Source organism: Larimichthys crocea, chromosome XVIII, assembly GCF_000972845.2.
Source record: "Larimichthys crocea isolate SSNF chromosome XVIII, L_crocea_2.0, whole genome shotgun sequence".
In the NCBI taxonomy this organism is placed as follows: Eukaryota; Metazoa; Chordata; class Actinopteri; family Sciaenidae; genus Larimichthys; species Larimichthys crocea.
In genome coordinates this window covers 7148088-7169434 of record NC_040028.1, presented here as the reverse complement: position 1 = coordinate 7169434, position 21347 = coordinate 7148088, and the positions used below count along the sequence as shown (strand labels likewise).

Sequence of the window (21347 nt, the reverse complement as noted above, 5' to 3'; positions counted from 1 at the left end):
GGACTCTTCACAGCTGTGATCCAGAGGCTACCATATCCTTGCACCTTGCACTCACACAGAGACAAAGCTCAGCATGACTTTAACTGTCTTACAGGTCAAAGAAGGTTGTGGATTCTGCCAGACAGGGGCCACTGTTGTGCCAAGACTGCAGCAATCACGAGACAGACGCTACCTTATCACAGAAGCCAGGTGTCCATAGCAGCTTGGTATAGTTGCTAAGAATGCGAGCAACAACAAAAACTTGTGTACAACACAACACCTGGTGCTCCTTTCCCACTGTGTCTCTTGCCTGCTCTGACAGGATGGATGATGAAGTAACCTTGACAGCCAGTTTAAAAAGTTAGAAAGTGCCAGCTCAAGCCACTATTTCACGACTTAGCCTGTATATTATCAACCACCATGCATTAAGAGATGAACTGAAGTGATACAAAGGACAGATTAAACAGTGCTTATCTAAGTGAATGTAAAAATTATCCTTAAACTCCTTTAATCAACCAAAGTACACTTTAGCTTAAATTTACTTGACTGAACTTTGGTGTCGTGAATATCTTATGCAAAGCACATTAACAGACTAACTAAAAGTAAAGCATTTTAAACAGCTATATGTTACAGATTCAGTGTGTAAAATGAATTTTTACAATCCGAAAAATCCAAATAAGATGAGTGTGACACTGAGTAATTACCATAATAATGAGAATACCTTTTCATTTATGTACTCTAAAGCCAGCCATGAAAAATCTGAATATGAAAGCATCATTAACTCTTACCTCGACAGTGAACTCCTTCATCGTAGCCATCGTCACAGTCCCTGGCCCCATTGCAAAGTTTGTTGAAATGAATACATTTTTTTGTCCCGACGCACTGTATATGATTGAGGGGACATCTGATCACCACCTCCTGTACACCTAAGGAATAGAAACAACAAAGTGGTAAAAAAAGTGGTAAATATCCATTTATTCCAGCGCTAATTCATTCATGTTTACTGCAAAGCCAAAGTGCTTTAATGTTTGTTTGTTTTGTTTTTTTCAGAATATGGAGTAGCACTCACAGTGAAGTCTGAAGACCGTATGTAAAATACATTTGCATATTCCGATGTCATTATCTATTGGAATTTTTGCAGGTAGACATTTTCTTTCCAGTATTTTTTGAGTAAAGTGCTGATACTTCAAGACCTCTTTTATAGAAGGCAGAAGAACCTATGCATATGCAAATATATTTATACTTCACAGCATTGTTCTTTACACACAACAGATGTTCGCCACACTGCTTTGCAGGCGCACTGGTGAAGTCCTGTAACAAACTGCCCGACTCTCCCTGCCAGCCAGGCAAACAGCAGAGAGCAGCTGCTTAAGGATTCATGAGGCACATAGATGACCCTCATTCATGTGGCAGGAACAAGAGGACATAAAACACAGCTGACCAGTGCACCAGCACTGTAAATGTGTCACATCTCCACCTTAACTACATTGATATCAATTACCAATGTGCCGTTGCAGCCACTTAATGGGAAGATTTATCACCCACGTAGAGGGATCCGTAACAATCCCCTGGAGTTCTCCCACCCCTAGAAACTGACATCCAGGCACACTTGGACCATCTTGACTGGGTGGTTACTTATTCACAGCATCCATTTCTACTTCCCAGGGTAAGAGATACTTTGGTTAATGTGACTATCTCAATAAGGGCTGTCATCCTCTGCTGATTTACAGAAGGGATATGTGGACAAGTAGGTGTGTGTCTGTATTGACACAATAATGACTCATATTAGTTTCTCCTCCCAAGAATCTTTATTACTTTAAAAGTGTAGCAGGAGATCTTCTTCTTTAATGAATATTTCTTGGCTATCCCCTCAAGCCCCAGTGATTTAAACTATTTTTATGCCATATTTAGGTAAGTCAAATTTAAGTGACCTTGTCTCTGAGAGTTCATATTTCATACACGGGCAAACTGGCAGCCTCATTTGCTGGCCTCTGAAATGTGATTATAACGTCACTCTTTTTTATCTCCGTTCTTCTTTTCAGTTCCTTTTGGAATGAACTTTGATATTTCTGCTCCTTTCAAAATGCATGTTTAGAGTATAGCGTAGTAAACGCATCTTACATACAGTATATCTGTACCTATATCTATATCTTGTTATCTAAGTATATCTTACCTTCAGTGGATGCCGCATTTACAGACTTGACTTTTAGGAAAATGAGGGAAAAAAACTGACGTTTCTGAAATCCAACACATTCGAATGAAACTCATATAAGAGCTTATTGTGTAACTGATACTTGAAATCACTCCACTTCAGAAAAGGAACACACTGTTGCAGAGCATTAAACCCAGTGCCACATCATAGCACATGTCCATTTGGCAAATGTGCTATTTAACACACAGCTGTAAGGGCCTCTGACAACGTAACAGTGTTGTCAACCTCTCCCCTTGCTTTCTCGCCACATGGGTTCTAATCTAATGTGATAAGGGGAGGGATGGCGCATGAATATTCAGTGGCTCTGATCTGTCATGCAGGCATACACAGATGGTCTCTCAACGGCTGAGGTGCTCAGAATTCCTCAGTCAATTCCCAAACTATACTGTACTGTCGGATGATTGCTCAAAGTCATATATACGGCATCGTACACTATGTCATGTAACGCACCCTCTGACAGCTACACTGGAGCTTCTCTTTCCATGTATGTTAAGCTCACATAAGATCCCCTTGAGCAATCCGAAGTGCACCGAGTTACTGTTTGACTAGAGCTGGAATCTCTTGTACAAAGAATATGTTCAGTTTCAGCTTGAGAAAAATGTGCAAATATACAAACAAAGAAAAAAAAATGCACAAGTAAGTATTACTCCCTAGAGGCCATTAGTGATGATAAGCTGTGAGATGAGCATCTTCAGGAGCAAATATATAAAATATCATGATGGCAGATTTTGCAAAGTGGATGTATTTCTAAATTTACAGTGTTTAAACAAATGCAAAGACAACATTGAAGAAAATTATCCCCTAAAATGTTTTTTATTATGTATATTTAGTTAAAACCACTGAATATGTCGATCATAAATATCATTATTTCTATGGCACATGGTTTTGTTTGTTGACAAATGAAACAATCTCAGTGCAAACTGGTGCAGTCTGCATGTCGCCTTGAATCATCTCAGTGGTCAGATGGGAGAGGGAGGGATGCAGCAGCCTGCAGTTTCAGATCCTACACAGTGGCTTTAATAACTGTGCCTGTAATCGTACAGTAGTCCCTTTCAATATTATAGAATGAGCATTTTTCATGGCACATAGTTTGACTTGTCATAGTACGAGAAGCACAGGTGTCACTTATAGCATTAACATCGTATCTATTCAAGTGGAACAGATCAAATTAGATCAGCATTTACATGGAATTCAGCCATCATTAATTTTATTATTCCCACCTTTGCTTTTCTTGCCGTGATATGTCAAAATGTCTTCCATGAAAAGGGTGTGTGATCTGATGTTTTAAATATGACCTGCTTTAAAGGCTCAGCACACCCAGACAGGTGTTTTTGTTTTGTTTTTTTATTCTGGCTGATTGGATTGGCTGCTCAGGATGACTTTGGGTACATCCATGCTGGAAATGATGTGAAATCAACAAACATCATGACCTAATATAAATATATCACAAACTAGCAAGTGCTGTTGGAGCCAATTTTTTTGTGTTTAATTATTTTATAATTTAGATGATTTATTTAGTATGAGAATAGTCATTTGGATTTATTAATTGTTTATGTATTTAGCTGTTGTGATTTCTATCAGCAGTGGAAGGAGGAAGAAGCATGTCTGAACCCACAGGTGGACACAAACTAGATAGGAGCAACACAGTCTTTGACCTCATGTTTAGTTTGAGAGTGTTTTTGTTGTTCGTTAAAATAAATAATGGAAAAGAGGAAACAAGTGTCTCAAGCCTTATTTTTAATCATTTAAAACATGAGTCAGACGTAGAGCCCTGTAACCTGCCACAGCGGTTTTTAATAGAAAAAGGACAGCACAATCAAGACATCAATTACTGTAAACACAGTTTGTACATGGCAACGCTGTCCTGAAAGGAGATTTAATCAGCCAGAAAAAGTAAAAACACTTGGAGGTCCATGGATATTTATAGGCTTTAGGATAATATGCTTTAGCAAGCCAGTTGACAGTGTGGACATTTAGAAGAAGCACGCGTGCACAAAGTTAATGGAAAGACAGGATCAGACAGAAAACAAATGATGGTTTGCAGTTGTATCAAAGTTAGTGGAGGACACATCCATTTAACTGAAAATGTTTCAAACTTCCCAAATATGCTGAATTCCTCTGACAAGGTTTTTTGTATTTTTTTTATTTTATGAATCAAGCAGACGTGTTTGAATTACAGACAGACAGACAGATCTATCTATCTATCTATCTATCTATCTATCTATCTATCTATCTATCTATCTATCTATCTATCTATCTATCTAGATAGATAGATAGATAGATAGATAGATAGATAGATAGATAGATATGCTGAAAACAGATCAACTGTGCATTAGGTCCCTGATGCATTGTGTAAACCTCCAATTATTTCAAATGAAAACTGCATGGTCCTAGTAATGGTTTGATAAATGAATAATGTCCAGAGATGAAATGGGCAAGCACAGTTAAATACCAGTTTAATCATAACACCTCTGAGTGGAAGGCAGCTGTTCCCCTGGTAATAAAAAATATGATACTGTAATATGTTTATTTAGGTAAAGCGGAAAACATTTAAGTTCAGCATCAATATTTATTAATGTCGTATTTTACAATAACACAACTATAAATTAAACAAAACACCGCTATCTAGTCTAAATACCGTGCATATATTACTGGCACTGCTGAAAGCAAACCCATACTGTGTGCTGTAATTGTACTGAAGATGAGCTTCATACCTAAACCTTCATTTGCAGCAAAGAATTATGGGACATGACCTGTGTTACACAGCAGGTCAGTTTTAAGAGTGAATGCTGGATCACATTTCACCTCAACACTTGTGCATTATGGGTTTGATGAACACTGCAGACTCAGGGCTGTTAGCAAGATTTTCCATTTTAGGATAATTACAAAAAAAAAAAAAAAAAAGAAAAAAGCCTACTTTGAGGAGTGAAAGAGGAAGAATCAGCTGGCCCAAACTAATACCTCTATTTAATGTAAAATGAGAGGTTTCTAGGGAAGAATTTCAGGAGCTATATTCCTGGAAATAATCATGTTAATTTGAGCTGCTAGCAGTTATAGGAATAATGAATTCCTTAACGAAAACAGAAGAACAAGCAACAGGGGAACTCACTGAACTTCTATGCATATATAAGGATTTATAGTTAAATTCGATCGGAGTAGCACCCCGTTGTCTGACCCGAGACAAAACCAATGCAGACTTTCCATAATAGCTTAACATGCTCTATTCAGGTGAATCCCACAATTACAATGGCATGAGTATTTTTTCTTCTTCTTATTATTATTAGTACATTACTTTCACTAAATTCAACGGTGAGCAGTTCATAAAAAAACAAACCATGACAGAGAAGATGTCCCCAGAAGTAGTGTTTTAATGTTGTTAACATTAACCTCTGGGCTCATAAACTGTGTCACTGATGTGGAACAATACATATGTTTAAGTTTAAAAGGCATGAATATTTAAGTCATTCTGCTTGTGTGCCTTTTCGTGTATGCGGTGAGTGTGCGTGTGCTTGTTCAAGATGATGCATCAAGACTGGAAAATGATGAACTCTTCACCTTTGCATGTTGTCTGTCTGCTGAAGTCATTATTCATGTCATGCATAAAGTGTGAGAGTGTTTGGATTCTAAAATGTCTGTGTTCTGTGATGCTGTGGTTAAACTTGAATAACTGATATCATATCTCAGATTGATTGAGTGCATGGGCAGATTCTGGATGTATGATGGTGCACTACTCATCTTGCTACTAATTGTAAAAAAGGTAAACGAATAAATGACTGCATTGACAGCACTTTTATGCAAAGCGCTTGACATGGATTTTGTTGCTCATTGACCCAAGCACACACTGATGACAGCAAGTTACCAAGCAGGGTGCTGGCCTCACCATTTGGAGCAATTTGGGGTTTTGTGTCTTGTCCAAGCCCACCCACTGTGCCTCCTCAGCCACAGCCACCCATAAACAATGTGTATCATTCAAAGTACATGCCTGAAACTAGTAATACCAGTTTCATTGCAAAGGAAAACAAAGAGAAAACTGCTTAAAATGTATACAGATAAAGTGGAATAAGGTAAAGAATAGCAGAGTTTGGTAACATTATGGAGACATTTAACCAATTATAAACTACATCTCATCACAGCATGTGGTGGTATGAAAAAGTGCAATGGTCTTAACAGGAAGAGCTGTATATTTTTCTGGGTGACTTTTACATCCTCGGCATTTGAAATGATGTACTCAGCCAAAAGAGCTTATTTTGCTGTATTTGTCTGACCCAAGACATAGGTAATATTTTCCATAAGTCAGAATTTTAAATGAGAGTGAGATTCTTCCCAGAAAGTGAAAGAACCTGTATTACCATGGGATTAAATGTTATGATTTTCAATACCCCTGGAGAAAGATGTGGATGCAGGACAATGAACCATCACTTGGCTCCTAACTAATCGCATGGAGGTGCTGGGAAGCCGCCAGTGGCACAGTATGAACTCTACAACTCCCTGGTGGGAAAATATGTATGCCTTTCTATGTTTGTTGACATGCATGACCAGCATTTGGTGATGTTCTGCCAGGCCTGGACTGGAGCCATGTTTACACCTACACTCAAGATCATCGCTATGTTTGACTTTGAAACCTTCCTAATTGCCTCGTCTGCACATTAAGGCTAATTGTGTTTTTAGTATTATTTTATTATTATTCAGATTGACTGCAGAATTTGTAGGCATGAAACAAGATTTTTGCATCAGAAGTGCTGTGGTTTATGTTAGTAGTTTGAATAGTATTGACTAATCACGTTCACATAGGCTTTGGTCGCATAGAGGTAAATAATTTGCATGGAGAGTAAAAGAGAAAGAATATACAATCCCAAATCAACTATCATGACAATGATTTATCTTTTCTTTCGCATTTTAAAAATGCTTCTGCATTTATAGGCAGATATCTGTTCAGAGAGATTAACCGAAATGTCTGTAGTGAACTCGCTAATCCTAAATAAGGACTGCAAAGAATAGATATAACATCTGTCATTGCCCACAGAGGATGTATTTGCTACTTGTCCTTCACATTGTTGAGCAATGTTAAAGCAACATTATGTAACTTTTCAGTGATCAACACATAAACTCTATGTAACTTTTGGACTATGTAGCTTTGTGCTCTGTGTACTAATCCTAAATTTGTAATGCTTTACAGCACTAAATGGACCTTTGGCAAGAGGAGGTTTTCAGGCTCGGGGAATGCAGATGGGCAGTGACACCAGTGTCATAACAGAACACTGGTTTTGCAGGCAATGTAACCAGGCTGAGCAGTATCTATGGTGAAGAGACCAAAGACGACAGTAATGAAGGAGGCCAAGAAAAGAAAAAGAGAGAGTGACCAAGCAAGAAACTGCAAGACAAGTAAATATTGGACTGCATTTTAGTCACCTGCGAAAGCTTTGTTAATGAATGACTAAAGTCTTTTGATGGGCTGTTGGACTAGTAAGTTATATTAGCTGACTGCTATGTCTTGTGTTGTTGCACTTGCTTGATGTTTCGTGTAGCAAAGTTGTGGAGTCTTTTTGATCATGAGTAATATAGTCATCACAAATACACAACTGTCTATATTTTCAACAGTGTACTGAACTGAAATTGTGGGCGCTAAATCGCAAAAATAGAAATTTCTATCCAACTTTAAAGTTACTGGAAGTTTGCAGCCTTTTAGTCTTTTAGCAGAGGCCAGGCATTTTCCCAAGTCTCAAACTCACAGGCCAATACATACATATCCAGTATCTCTCCTGAGTCCAAATTCACCATCCTCATTAGTAAATTTAAGATGATTATGAATGTGAATTTTACATTTGAATCTTTACATTGCACATAGAATGACTACTATTGCACTACTACTTAGAAATATTGGATTTTTTTCAGGGTGCAGGGTGCTACATGTTATATGCACTGTGTCCAATAAATCAGAGAAAAATGATAAAAGTAATGTGCACAGAGCTCCTCTGACACCTCATTTCCTGTGTGCTGTGGCTTATTATTTGCTGTAAATTGATGCTGAGCATTCAATCAAATCCATTAGAAAGAGAAAAGTGTTGGCATCTCTGACATCCGGGCTCTACTGTATAATCAAGAATCTATACATCAGTCCACAGAAAGAAATGAGCTGCCCCAAATGGAGTAAAGCTGCATTTCACAAACACCAACAAAACATATTAAAACAGCAAAAAGGCCAATTTATCATTATTTGGAAAACAGTGACAATTAGTCAATAGAGATACTTTTGTGACCATTATGCAAATGTACCAATCTAATTGTTCTGGGGCCAGCTTCAAATGAATTATACATACAGTATATTGTAGTTTGAGAGGCTAAAACCAATATTCAGAGAGAAGAATGATCTCATTATGAGTCAAATATACAGTGTAGCATTACTGCTGGCATTCTTTCATCAATAAATACACAATGGTGATAATGTTGTCTATATTAACGTCATTGTTGCAATGAGATTCTGATGTATAGCGTTGCCTAAAGTAAATAACTGTTTTAGCGCATCATCAAACATGCATTGCAAACCCACAATCAACGCTGTTTGGTGCCGTGAGCTGATAACTCTTCAACATTCTCTACAACAAAATGTTCAAACAAACACATACAGTAATGTTCAGAGCCCATTTTGATATGATATTATTTTAGGACTTAAATGCAGAAAGATCCGCTGTGATGATTTTGGGATAGGTCCCAGTTTGTGTCTTGAAACACTATCCATCCAAGTACAGAGAGGGAATTTTATACTAAGAAGAAAGTAACTTTGCAAGATCTCCAGTTGATTTGTTTAATTCAGACTGTTGAAGACCTTCTATATTGATGAATTTGTCCAACATCCACTATCCTTTTAGCTCTGTTTTTCTTTCAATCAACTCATGAGGGAAATATCTACTCTTTATCTGCCAAATGTGCTACAAAATTCATAAGTTAGTCATTAACTTTCTCTCTCAGCTGTTTGGTGCTAAATCTCTGCATACAACTAAGGGGAATTGCATAGCAGTTCACCAAGATCGCCGTCTCATGCAAGGATATCTTTTTTTTTTAGCCAAAACCACCAACCCCCCAAACCTAATCTAAGTCATTTTTGCACATACACCTAACCAGAACTTAACTACATAGCTGCAAATACTGTATAGCCACTAAATCATAAAAAACAATGACAAACCACATTTAGCTTGGATAACATGTGATTGAAGCACATTCTACAAATTAGGTAACAATGACTACAGTAATTTACATTTATAAAAAGTATTTATATGGTTTGTAAGTAGTGGGTAATTTCATTGGGTTAAGGTGGAAATCAGCAAGCTATCTTGGTAAGGTTGTTTTTTTTATGTTGTTACAGCATTCAAGATTTGGCCACATCTATGATCATAGCAGGAGAAAGCAAAGTGGATGACACTGTGAACTGACCATATGTCTTTCAAATTCATAAAGTTGGATGAGCTTGTATATCCCTTGGCCTTGGTTTGAAATTAAAAATAGTTTTGTTGAAAAGACTTGATCTTTGGCTTTATTTATATTTCACAGTATGTAAAGAGTTTCAGGGACTAAATTGCGGTGCTGGCCTATGGTGTAAATCAATTGATCATAAGCAAGTAAATAGGTCCTCCTTTTTTTTTTTTTTTTTGCTTTAAGGCATCTTTAATGAGGACCACAGTTATAGCACACACAGGGAGTGGGAGGACATGTATTTTTCTCTAAATATCTTTTGGCACTAACCCAGCTCCCTTGAAATAATCATTGGACTATGACCATGTTTATAGAGTGGCTATAAGAGAAGGCATTAGCTTATTCCCTTCACTATCTATTACACTACCCATTATTTATGATTAATGAATAAATACAGGTCAATGTCACTGATGGTTATTAAGAGTAAAGTACGGGTTACTGTATAACTGTGAGATGAACAGCAGTCATCAAAGTGGTTAAGTTACAGTTTGGCTATTATTTTCGTTGCGTGGCAGTAAGTACTGTCTGTGTCATTGTGTTTGCTCTAAGTTAAAGTTCATATTGCCATGGTGCTTTGTTCCCTGCCGCAGCAGCAGGAGGATAATGTAGACTTTAGTGCTTTAATGTCACACTGGGTCCATGACAGCAAGCACGTCAAGTTTTAAAATGTGTCTTTCGTGGGTTCTTCAGGTGACAACCTGGGACTCCGTCCTTTACAATGCTCATGCTAGAAGGAAATACGAAAGGGAAAATGTGTCAGAGCAGCTTAACTGTAGAGTGTGGGGTGTGAGAGCAAAGACAAAGCAGTATTGTACTCCTCCCAGTGCATCACTTCTGACATGGATGAGACATTGTGCGAGTGCAAGATTGTCACCAGGCAAGGAAACTCATCCTCGCAATAATGATTTGTCCAATGACAAATGCTAAAACATATGGAAATGTGTTACAACACTAAAAGAGGGCCGATGCAGCAAGCAGAGCACAGAATATGAGCAAATATTATGTTATGGGCAAAGAGGATGACTCTTCTTTAATATAGCTATGGCATTTTGACAGAAGAGACAATTTTTATCACAGAGACTACACTGCTTTCATGGAAATAAATGTTTCCACAGCACACAGACAAAAAAGCCTTCTTGATATTTGTTGTGTCTGTTCCCCCGCCTACTGAAACTACTGGCAAAACAGATGGTACATGCCTGAGGAAGTGTACATAAGTTCTGTTCCAAATGTAAAGGGTAGACATGGAGAGAACCTATAAATTAGAAGTCTTATTTCAAAGCCTAACGCCTCCTTCTACAAAACAGCCGATCATATATACCTGCAAACAAGCGTGGCAGGTTAAATATATTGATAGCAAAGGACAGTGTGTGTAGAGAATACTGAGAAACCAAAGCTGATATCCAATTAACTTTCACTGCGCTAACACTCAAAGTCACATTACATGTTGTAGAGATAGTGTGCTGACATAACCTGTGCATTTCTAATAACTTGGGCAGATCATCTTAACAGAAAACAGCAATATGAAAGCAGATTCATGCAGATTTAATGGTTTCTTACACGTCTTGATTCTCGTAGAGTCTTGCACTTTCAGTGGATACTTCTGAAAATATGCAGGAATGATGCTTGGATGTAAACATGCTGCATTTGTAAGAATGGCATGTTTTAGTTTTTTTGATGAGTCAACAGAAGGTTTACATGTCAGCAGGGAGAAAGCGATGGAGAGGAAGGAAAATAAACGTTACATAATGCAAAAGGCCCTGTCCTTCAGCTCAATAACAAGGTGCTACGCTACATTACCCCCTAAACCTCCATCCTGCTGGCGCCAATTCTCTTGGGAACCGCACACATTTGTGATACATTTATTTCAATATGGGACTTGCCAGATAAAATACCCTGCAGGATGTTGATAGGCAGGCCGAATACACTAGCTATAGTTACTGCAGGTTCATCACAGACAAACAGATCAAATATTCTCTGCACTTCTAAGCAATTTTTCTACAGGGGCTTTGTCAGTGACGTCCATATGTTTAAAGGGCAATGTGAATTTATTATTTAGGAAATGTTCTTCAGTATCAGAATGAATGTTTTTTTGTGGAGTATGGTTAGAAGAATCTAGTTGTGGCTGTCAAAAAAAATTCAAAACAACATGCAGACAATAATAAAAATAAATAAGAATAATAATAATAATAATAATAATAATAATAATAACATAAAGCTGTTATATATGAACCTTAGCAGCAGACAAGAACATCGAGGTTTTAAAAACGTATGCTTTCTGCCACAAAGGAAATGCTGACTTTCCCCTCAGGGTATCAAAAAGGCAATAAAGGTTATTTCACAACCATGACAACAAAGGAAGAGTTACAGTGAGGGAAGGGTCTCGGTTATGTCAGATCAGGTTAAGGCACAGTATGGGAAAGATTAGGCAACTGAAAAGGTTACAGTTATCAACTCCATTCTCCTGCATTAATGTCTGATGCGGTACATGACCATCCACCACCATGACCTCCACACACTCGTATACGGCATACAGCTCCCTACATTAGAATAAAATGTATACAGTACAGAGAAAAAAATAGATAGTGATGGACAATATGACTTTTAATCTATATCATGACTAACTGCCATCAACAGTGCATGATCATGAAGGAAGAAACTGTCACACATACATAATTTTTTAGATTTAATGCATTAAGAGCTGCAATATTATCTAGTTTACCAATTAGGGCAGTAAAACAAGCTTAATCACAATACTGACATATTGTAAACATTTAACTACTTACTCATTCAACAAACGTGGAGTAATATTATTATTCATTCTGAGCTGTGTTTCTAAACTACCTGACAATTTCAAGTAATTTTTCACTCCCTTCTTAACCTCATATATCTACTCTTTACCTTGATGAATGCTACATTTTGTCCAGTAGCTATAATAAGATGCTGGCACCCCATTGCTGTAGACACAATATGTATACAAAGTACATAGTACAAAAAGTACTGTAACACATTTGAGCAGAAAAATAAAGATAACATGTCTAGGTTAAATAGTTCCTTCATAAAGACATCACCTACATGCTCTTATTATTCACATGGGATGAGCTGCGCAAGAAATCAGAAACTAAAATATGCTACATGACATGAGATAAAGACGCTGCACCCCTCTGCTGGATACTGATGAGTTGAATATCAAAAATCTGAGGACTATACTGAGGAGGAGGGAGGCATGTGGGGACATGCCCTCCCCTGTTGTTGAAAGGGAATAAATGGAAGAACCCAAGAGAGAGCTGTCTTTGAACAGATATCCTCCCCTCGGACCTTGAGGACATTGAGATCAACATCGGTGTTGATTGGGTCGAGCCAAGCTAGCAGCCATGAAACACAGCTTCTGTGAACATGTTTTTGAAGTCAGCTGCTGACCCCTTTTATTGTCTCTTCCTCTGGGAGTGACAATTCAATCAAGGGATTCACTGGTCTCCACGTCCACCGCATTCACAAAGCTCCTCATGGCAGCACCACTGAGACGAGCTAAAAGTCCATGAAATCCTTTCCTGAAGGATTCATGAAGGATTTAAGTTCTAAGACACTGTTTGCAAGAGTGTAGCGTCTATACAGGGAAAGAGCCACGTGTTGACAACCATTAACAATGACAGTTTTTTATAGAATTATACTAGAAAAGATATTTGCAGAAAGTGAATTATAGCTGTCCCACTTTATCTCAAATGCACAGCAAACAGCTGATCTGTATGTCCCCAGACATCTTGACATTTAGACGGCCTTCTAAGTATGATGGACAAACTAAGAATGTGATTATTCTAGAGATTTGACTCTTTATTGCACAGAACGTCTTTGTTTGAATTGCACACAGTTGGAGAATTGCCATTTTGCTTGGTTTTCTTTAGCTACTCCTGAAGGCATGCTGTTTTCGCTCTCCCTGAATAACTGTCGTCAGCTGTCCAGTCCCGAGAGACCCGCGGCTGAGCGGATAAACCGGTGCCTCCTTCTAGTCTCTAGGTATTGCAATCCAAGGCCACCTTCCCTTCCCTCCTCCCAACAGGCCGTGAAGATGCAGTGATTACATCTCCCTGACTGAGCCGGAGCTGGGAGGAGAGAGGCCATCAGTGGCACCAACATTTTTATATTTCTAGACAACAGCAGTGTAATGTATTACTTTGCCTTTTTCCTAAGATAATAAATTCCTTTATAATGCCCCAAATATTCACAGTGAAATCAAAGCACTGATGGTTCTACCCCGTGATTTTTTTGTGCTTTTATTTTAATCCTCTAAGGCTTCACTCAGTGCATATCATCCTATAAAGGATCTTTTTCACAGGTTATTGCAGCCCTCGCTATCATTTAAAAAGGCAGAATGCATTCCAATCCCGTCTTCTGTTTGCAGGGCAAAGCTGATCTAATTCCCCTTTCTATCAATACATAATCCATGATAATGAGCTGTGCCAAATTCCTTAGATGAATATGCAAAGGCTTCTTTCTGCAGGCACTGTAAATATAATGGAGCGAACATTCATCGAAGTGATAATTAATTGCCTTCTGGAGATTATACGACTTGGCCCACAGCAACCACGTAGAGGTTATATTACTGTATATCTATTACATTTAAAACAGGTTTCAAAAAGGGAGAGTAAAACGGAGAGTGAAAAGATCATAGGTGACAGAGAAAACAATCAGAGATGATATCAAATCTACCCAATTTTAAACTTTACATGATATTAATAGTTTGTATAGCATAAGCCATAAATGTTTATTCTATCCACCAAACCCATGTCAAAGCTATGTTTTGTTTTACACATTAAAAAATGAATGTGTAATCATCTTATTCACTGAAAATATTGTATTATAATAATATATTGATGTTCTCCTCAGCCCACACTAAAGCTGTGGCTCAGAAGGTGAAGCTTCGAGTCGTCAACTAATCAGCAATGATCGGTGCTTCAATCCTTGGCACCTCCAGACTGCATGCCGAAGGGTCCTTGGTCAAGATACTGAACCCCAAATTGCTCCAGGACGCTGTATGTAAATGTATGTGAATAGTAAGCTCCCTAAAACTGATGAGCTGATGTATTGTAAAAGCCATTTTGCCCTCACTGCTAAAATCATAGGTGCATTTGTCCATGCTGGTCTGGTATGACATGTACAGCTGATATTTATTATAACCTCATGAAATATGTCTTTATTGTCCTTTGTGGGAAAGGCACACAAGAGGAGATGTGTGCAACAACTAAAGAAAAAAAAAAGGCATCAGTGGGAGAAGCACACGATATTAATGCTGGACTGATTTACGTAGCCATGAGAAAAACTGGCAGCAACTCACTTCATCAACAAAGCATCGAAGGGAAAATATGGAACGGTATTTGGCACAATGTCTAAGTATACTTTTGCAGTCTTGAGGAAAGACTATTCATCCTGCCATTTCATTTCTATACCACCTGACTTCACAGGATCACATCCTCACAGTTGGATAATCTCAGCATGCACCAACAACAACGCTCAACATGCCACTCTATAGTATTTATACAATAGAGAGCATTCAGGCGGCTGTAAACACGTCAACAACTGGTAACTGTAATTATATAGTTTTGACGTAAGCATTGAGGTCTCTATCTTTTTCTGCAACAGGCATTGCATACCATAAGTAACCTACTTGATATATGACCTCTTCCACACTAATAATTATTATGCACTGTGGACAATTTATGCGCAGATGCTACTGCCAAAACTATAAAGCCCTGATTATACCCAATAACTCACACTGATGACAAACCTGGAGTGAATGTTAACAATCTGGTTTTGTTGCCTTTTTTTTGGCTGTGATAGACGATGTGCCAGTGACAGTCTCATCATGATTTACAAAGGCTAATTCAGCTCATAACAACATGAAAATGCTTCTCTGTTTATCTATTTGAGGAAATCTATGTCCCAGAAGTGTGTAAATAATACCCAGTAGTATACATGCCACAACCTATTCCGATGTGAAGGACGGATGAAGGTTCACATGACTGCAGCCGGATATGCCGAGCAGATTCTTCACAGCATAATACAGCACTTCCACTTGTTCACTGAATAATACAGCACTCCCAATAATAGGCCTACCCCATTTTCAGCCAGACTGGCAGTCTTCTGTTTCAGCCTGAAAGCTTAGCTTCTTTGTGCTGCCCTACCCACTGAAGCAGGAAGTAGTTAGGTATTGTTGGATAAATATTACACAAACACAACAAGCACCAAAATTGAAGAATCAGCCCTGTCAGTTAGTGTTATATGTTTTAATATCTAGATGTATTGAGATGGCGATAGTAGCTTATCCCATGAAAGACAACTTAATTTTATAACCCATAGTGCAAGTGATGATTCCTGTGATTGATTAGTATTTTTTTTTTTCTTTCCATAAAATAAGTGTCCAAATGTACTGTACGTGTGATCAATTCAGTGTACAGGACAGGGTGTACAGCCCATTTAACCACACTGAAAAACATATCATAGATAACACCTCAATCATCAAGCACACACTCATCATGTGAAAAAAAAGCAATTAAAACGAAGTGTTAAATTTTACAATTCATGCTGCCATGTTTCTTAGTGTGAGTGCTACTGTATAAGGTGCCATTAGCACAATTCCTTCTGTAAAACGTCATCAAAATTAGTGTCATAAAACCTTAATGGACTATCTTTAGGAAAACTCTCACTGAATAAAAAACAAGTATCTGTTACTTACTAGACAAAATAATAATATATACATAATGAACTTGTAAGTTTATATTAACAGTTTCACTCAAGGCAAGAAAAATACAGCAAAACACTAAGTCTGTATATCGACTTCGAGTGGTTGAGTTTGATGGCATTCTGACACAAATGTACAGACAACATAAATTGATGTACCTATAGATTCTCAATTAAAAGGGCAACAGTAAGCCTATTTCAGGTGACGATGTCATACTAAATAAATAATTTAAAAAAAAACTCTAATCACTTATCCTGTGCAAGAGGTCAAGAGAGACTGGACTATACAAATATACATTGGGTGAGAGGTGAGATACACCCCAAGGATGGTAGTTTGTAAAGAACAGTGTACTACCATGCTGACCATTTTCACAAATAGTAAAATTCAACAATAAAATGTCCATAGAAACATTTCGTACCATCACAATTTTCACAGTCCTGCTGTCCACCTGGCTTCAAACACTCATAGTTTTAACACAGTATACTTAAACAAGCTGATTCGTTTGTTGCCGGCTTCCAAGGCAGCTACAAACAAGATGTGAGTGAGCTTCATGTCTTCTAAATGACCACAGCTGCTGGTCTCTCTGACAGAGGAAAGCAGACTTCAAGAGCCTTTAATAATAAAAGGGATACCTTTTTGGTGGAACATCACTTAATGCTTAACACGATGCTGTTAACACAAGTCCTTATACGATAAAGGTGACACTCACTGACAAATGAGGTGCTGTGGCAGAATTTTATGACAGTTTTGCATCAGTGACTAATGGATGGAATGAGCGACTTACACATTGTATCAGTTTCGTCCGAGTCATCAGGGCAGTCCGGCTCGCCATCACAGAGCCAGGCCTCGGGGATGCAGGTTTTCTCGTCGTGACAGTGAAACTCCCCTACGTCACACAAGATGGCTTCTGGGTGGTATGAAGAAAGGGTGGAGAGAAAGACAGAAGAGATGCAGCATGAGGCGATGATAGTGAACGGGTGGCTCACCTGTTCCACCAGCAAATATGTACTGAATGTATACTTGAACATGAGCATGAGTGGAGACATAGCGGCTTCACTTTCTATAGAATTACACGCTGTCGATGGATATAATGAAGAGTAAAATCCATCCAATCATATCATTATCAATGGTAGCATGCAGTAATTCACACAGAGGCTTCAGCTCAATACTGTACGTACATTTTGAAAGGGTGGCAATCAAGTACTGTAGAGTATGTTCTTTTGCAAATCACAATTCTCTGTGAGAACAGAAGGCCATACATTTTTTTCTTCCACAAGATTAAAAAGCTACCAAAGAGGCATACGAAACAGATGCTGCCCAGGCATTGTGATTTTGACAGCTCTTCTCCTCTAACAAAGACATCATGTCCTTCACGCCTTGGCAAACTATTACAAAGCAGTTTGGCAAGTTTGTTCTTATCTCCTGCCTCCTTGGTGTTGTGCTTTCATTTGATGGTAGGACTGGGGGAGTTCAGTGAAAGCCCAGTCAACTAAAAAGTCATCATAGCCTTTCAATATAGCAAGCATCTGTCAAAGTGTTGACATGCTTCCTGCCGGTAGCTGTCAGAGACTCAGCTCGATCATTCTACAGAATGACACAAGCTTTTGCTTAAGATTTGACATCACAATGTGACCTGACGCTACTTCTCCTCGGCGGTGTTCAAAAACGGTAATTTATTTCTAAGCTTAACCTGCAGACAATCAGACGGGCTCTAACTCCCCCTCCCACTCTCTCGCGTCATCTCCATCTTTTCCCTGTGTGTTCCTAACCCATTAGTGGTGGGAGTGGAGCAAGTGGGAGATCAGGTCTGCAGCGTATGAACAGTGAGAGTGATAATTCAACGCACTGCTGCTCCCTGCCCGGCACCCTCCAGCAAATTCACTACCCAGGGACAAATCTGAAAAGGTCAAACATATCATCCATTCTACCTCTCCGATTCCCACTGATGCAATATATCTGAAATCTTACAATTTAAATCAAGGTCTCTTTTGAAATATTCAACAGCTTTTTTTTCCGGTTTTAAACAGGGGGCATTCTTATAAAATTGCACACCAAAGCCATCAAAACTTTAAAGGGAAGAAAATTAACTGCATGTCGTGTTAAATGAGGAAACGGTTATCTCAAGGTAGCCTATTGCATGAGGAACAGGTTCCTGATTTGTATTTTGTCTCTAAACAGTGGAACAGCAGCAACATAAAAAATGCCTCCAATATGCTTCTTTTAACCGTCATCAAACACAATATTGTGATCTGCGCATAGCTGTCAACCTACTGTGCATATTGATTTTTCACTGCAATGAATATTAATATAGCACTAGCCTTTAATAACATGATGGATTATGCATGATTTGACTGTTTAGTGAAAAATAAAGGTAAGGTCATACAGTACTCAGAGTAACACAGTGCTATGATGACAAACTGTTATACGTTGAATTTTACATCAGATACAAGTAGTCCAGTCAACAAATAACAAATGAACTGTATATGACCTGAATATTATTTACATTTCCTCTAAGAAAATAGTAAGGCATCAATAAACGCACGCTGGGCTTACGGTTGGCAGAGGCATTCTGACTTTGTTGGCAGGGGCAAGCTCGGTTAGTCTGTAAAGAGAAATCTCTTATGCCTGTAAAGCTGAATTGATTGCCATTGAAAGGCAGGGGGTTGGTGACAGAAGGGCCATGTCCTTCCAGAGATGGAAGTCATGAAAGAAATCTCGGCCTCTGAGCATACCGGTTACCCATTGATGTTTTACCTCCTTTCATGGCACTTCACCTTGAAAGCTAAGGGGCCAAATATGAAGCATCCAAATGACCTCTTATGTCAATTCATCTTTCCATTCTGCTTTAGGAAGCAGCCTCTCCTTGACTTCACTGCACTGTTGCTGTAGCTGTGGGGAACAACTCTGGGACAAACACACAACTGAAGGAAAGTAACTGCTCTGTTGTTCATTTGTCCCCTTTTCTATATACCACTGTGAAATACGTAAAGGTTCAGTATTACACAGCATTATGTATTTTGCAGGTAATTCTATACAAGCAAATGAGTGGCGCTGGCAGGAATACAAATAGAAAAGAGAAAAGGCAGCAGAGGCTTTCAATGAATGGAGAAAAAAAGGCCAAACTGGTTCCATTATCATATCAGTGGGGAACACAGTGGCACTCAGCTGGGCACATTATCATGAGCTTCATTCCTGACACCCAACAGCCACCACTGGAAAAACATTGTGGCTCATTAAAGCCACTGAGCCTTTGAAATGTGCCAGATTTTCAGAGGAACAAAGAGTTATTTGGTGGCAGGCAGACAGGGAAGGCAGTTTGCAAACCTGCTGAAGGGAAACCAGCCAGCACTCATTGCAGCATATATTTTGATCAAGTTTTTCTTTAGTTCAGATGAAGTGTAAATCCTAGAGTCGTTGACCCAATTACTGTACATGTCCAGTATACTGCAACATGAGCACATGGACAGCACAACAAATCTCTTCATCCTGCATTTTGCAATATAGCCTCCACTCTCTTATTTGCTCAGTCCTATTAAACTCTAAATTACATGAGAGCTCAGGTCTTCATTTATCGTTCTAAACAATATTATATTGCAATGATGTAAGCTACAAACCACTAAGGCATTACTATTCCCTGAATTGCATCAGACACACAGTTCACAATATGGTTCAGTGGATAAGTCGTAAGCCACAGGCCTATTCAAACAAAACCTGTGTTATAAAAGCAGCAGTGCAGTACACAGCTCAGAGTGGTGAATTAAACGTCATCCATGTTGTGCAGCTGAAAAAAGCTGATCTGAGAATATTTCTCACTCAGGCCTATCTCACGGTTGCAGGTTGAGAAGGAGCTGCTTCTTAAAGAAGCTATTTGCAGTTCATCCAACATGCTCAGCTCTACATAGAAAGCTATGTGTCGACTTGTCAGAGCAGTGATAGTCTATTAGACCTATGTTACACTCAGGGTGCTCAAGGTCACCCAACAACTAGTGTGAGGGGGAAAAAAAGAAAATGGCAGTGGAATATATCTGAAAACAAATGAAAATATGCAAGCCTAAACATAATGTATACTCACACACACACAAATATAATTTAACTCCTGAAATTTGGTAAAACTACCAAAAAGTCTTTTAACAAAAAACTACAGCTGGTGGTGTAAACTGTGAAGAGTTTTTGTCATGTTTGACTTCATTTTATAGTTGGCAGTAAAGTGACAGGAGGGACAGGAATTGCGATTATGTGGTTTGGCTTCCCGAGCGCCTCAGCTACAATGAGGAGTAATGAGCAGGGAATGTTTTAACAGTTTGAGACAAAAAGGGGTAATACCTTGGCTTTACAGGCAGAATCAAACAGGAAGGACTTTTCCTCTAGAGCTGTGACATTGTGAAATAGAGAGATGTTAATGAATTGTTTGACATTTTGGGAAATATGCTTATTTGCTTTCTTCTAGAGAGGCTTGAGGAAACTGACCACACTCATGTCTACATGGTAAATATGAAGCTACTGTGAGCAGTAGGTTAGACTGGAAACTAAGGGAAACGGCTAGCATGGCTTTGTCTAAAGGCGATAAAAAGATCTCACTAAGAGACGCTACAGGTGAAAACAGAACATTTTTAACTAATAGGTATAAACTCCCACAGTTTGTTACTGACATTAATACTGTACATTACTTTTCATTTGTGTTTCATTCTGTTGGCATAATAGAGTCAACAGTTCTTACAGACATCTCTGTTCATCACTCTATAAATCAGAAAATACCATAAAAATTGAATTTGTTTAGGAATAAAATGTTATATAAATCAGGCTATTAATAATACAAACCACTCTGGAGAAAACCTTTAGAATATAGAGAGGAATAAAACTGGAAAGTTTAATGTAACAGCCCCTGAAGTGGAGAATTTTGGATCAGAGGATGAGAAAAAAACTAATTTTGAGAAAACAGCTTTTAAATATATA

The 21347-nt window shown here is 38.4% G+C and overlaps 1 protein-coding gene across 1 annotated transcript in view; it reads right to left on the bottom strand.

Moving 5' to 3' along the window:
* The window catches only part of lrp1bb (low density lipoprotein receptor-related protein 1Bb), a 234865-nt gene that overhangs the window by 148732 nt on the left and 64786 nt on the right, over positions 1–21347 (bottom strand). The window contains exons 2-3 of the mRNA XM_027291061.1: positions 17179–17301; positions 768–905 (exon numbers count right to left, since the gene is read on the bottom strand). Coding sequence (XP_027146862.1) covers positions 768–905; positions 17179–17301 — 261 coding nt within the window. The remainder of the gene's footprint in view (positions 1–767; positions 906–17178; positions 17302–21347) is intronic.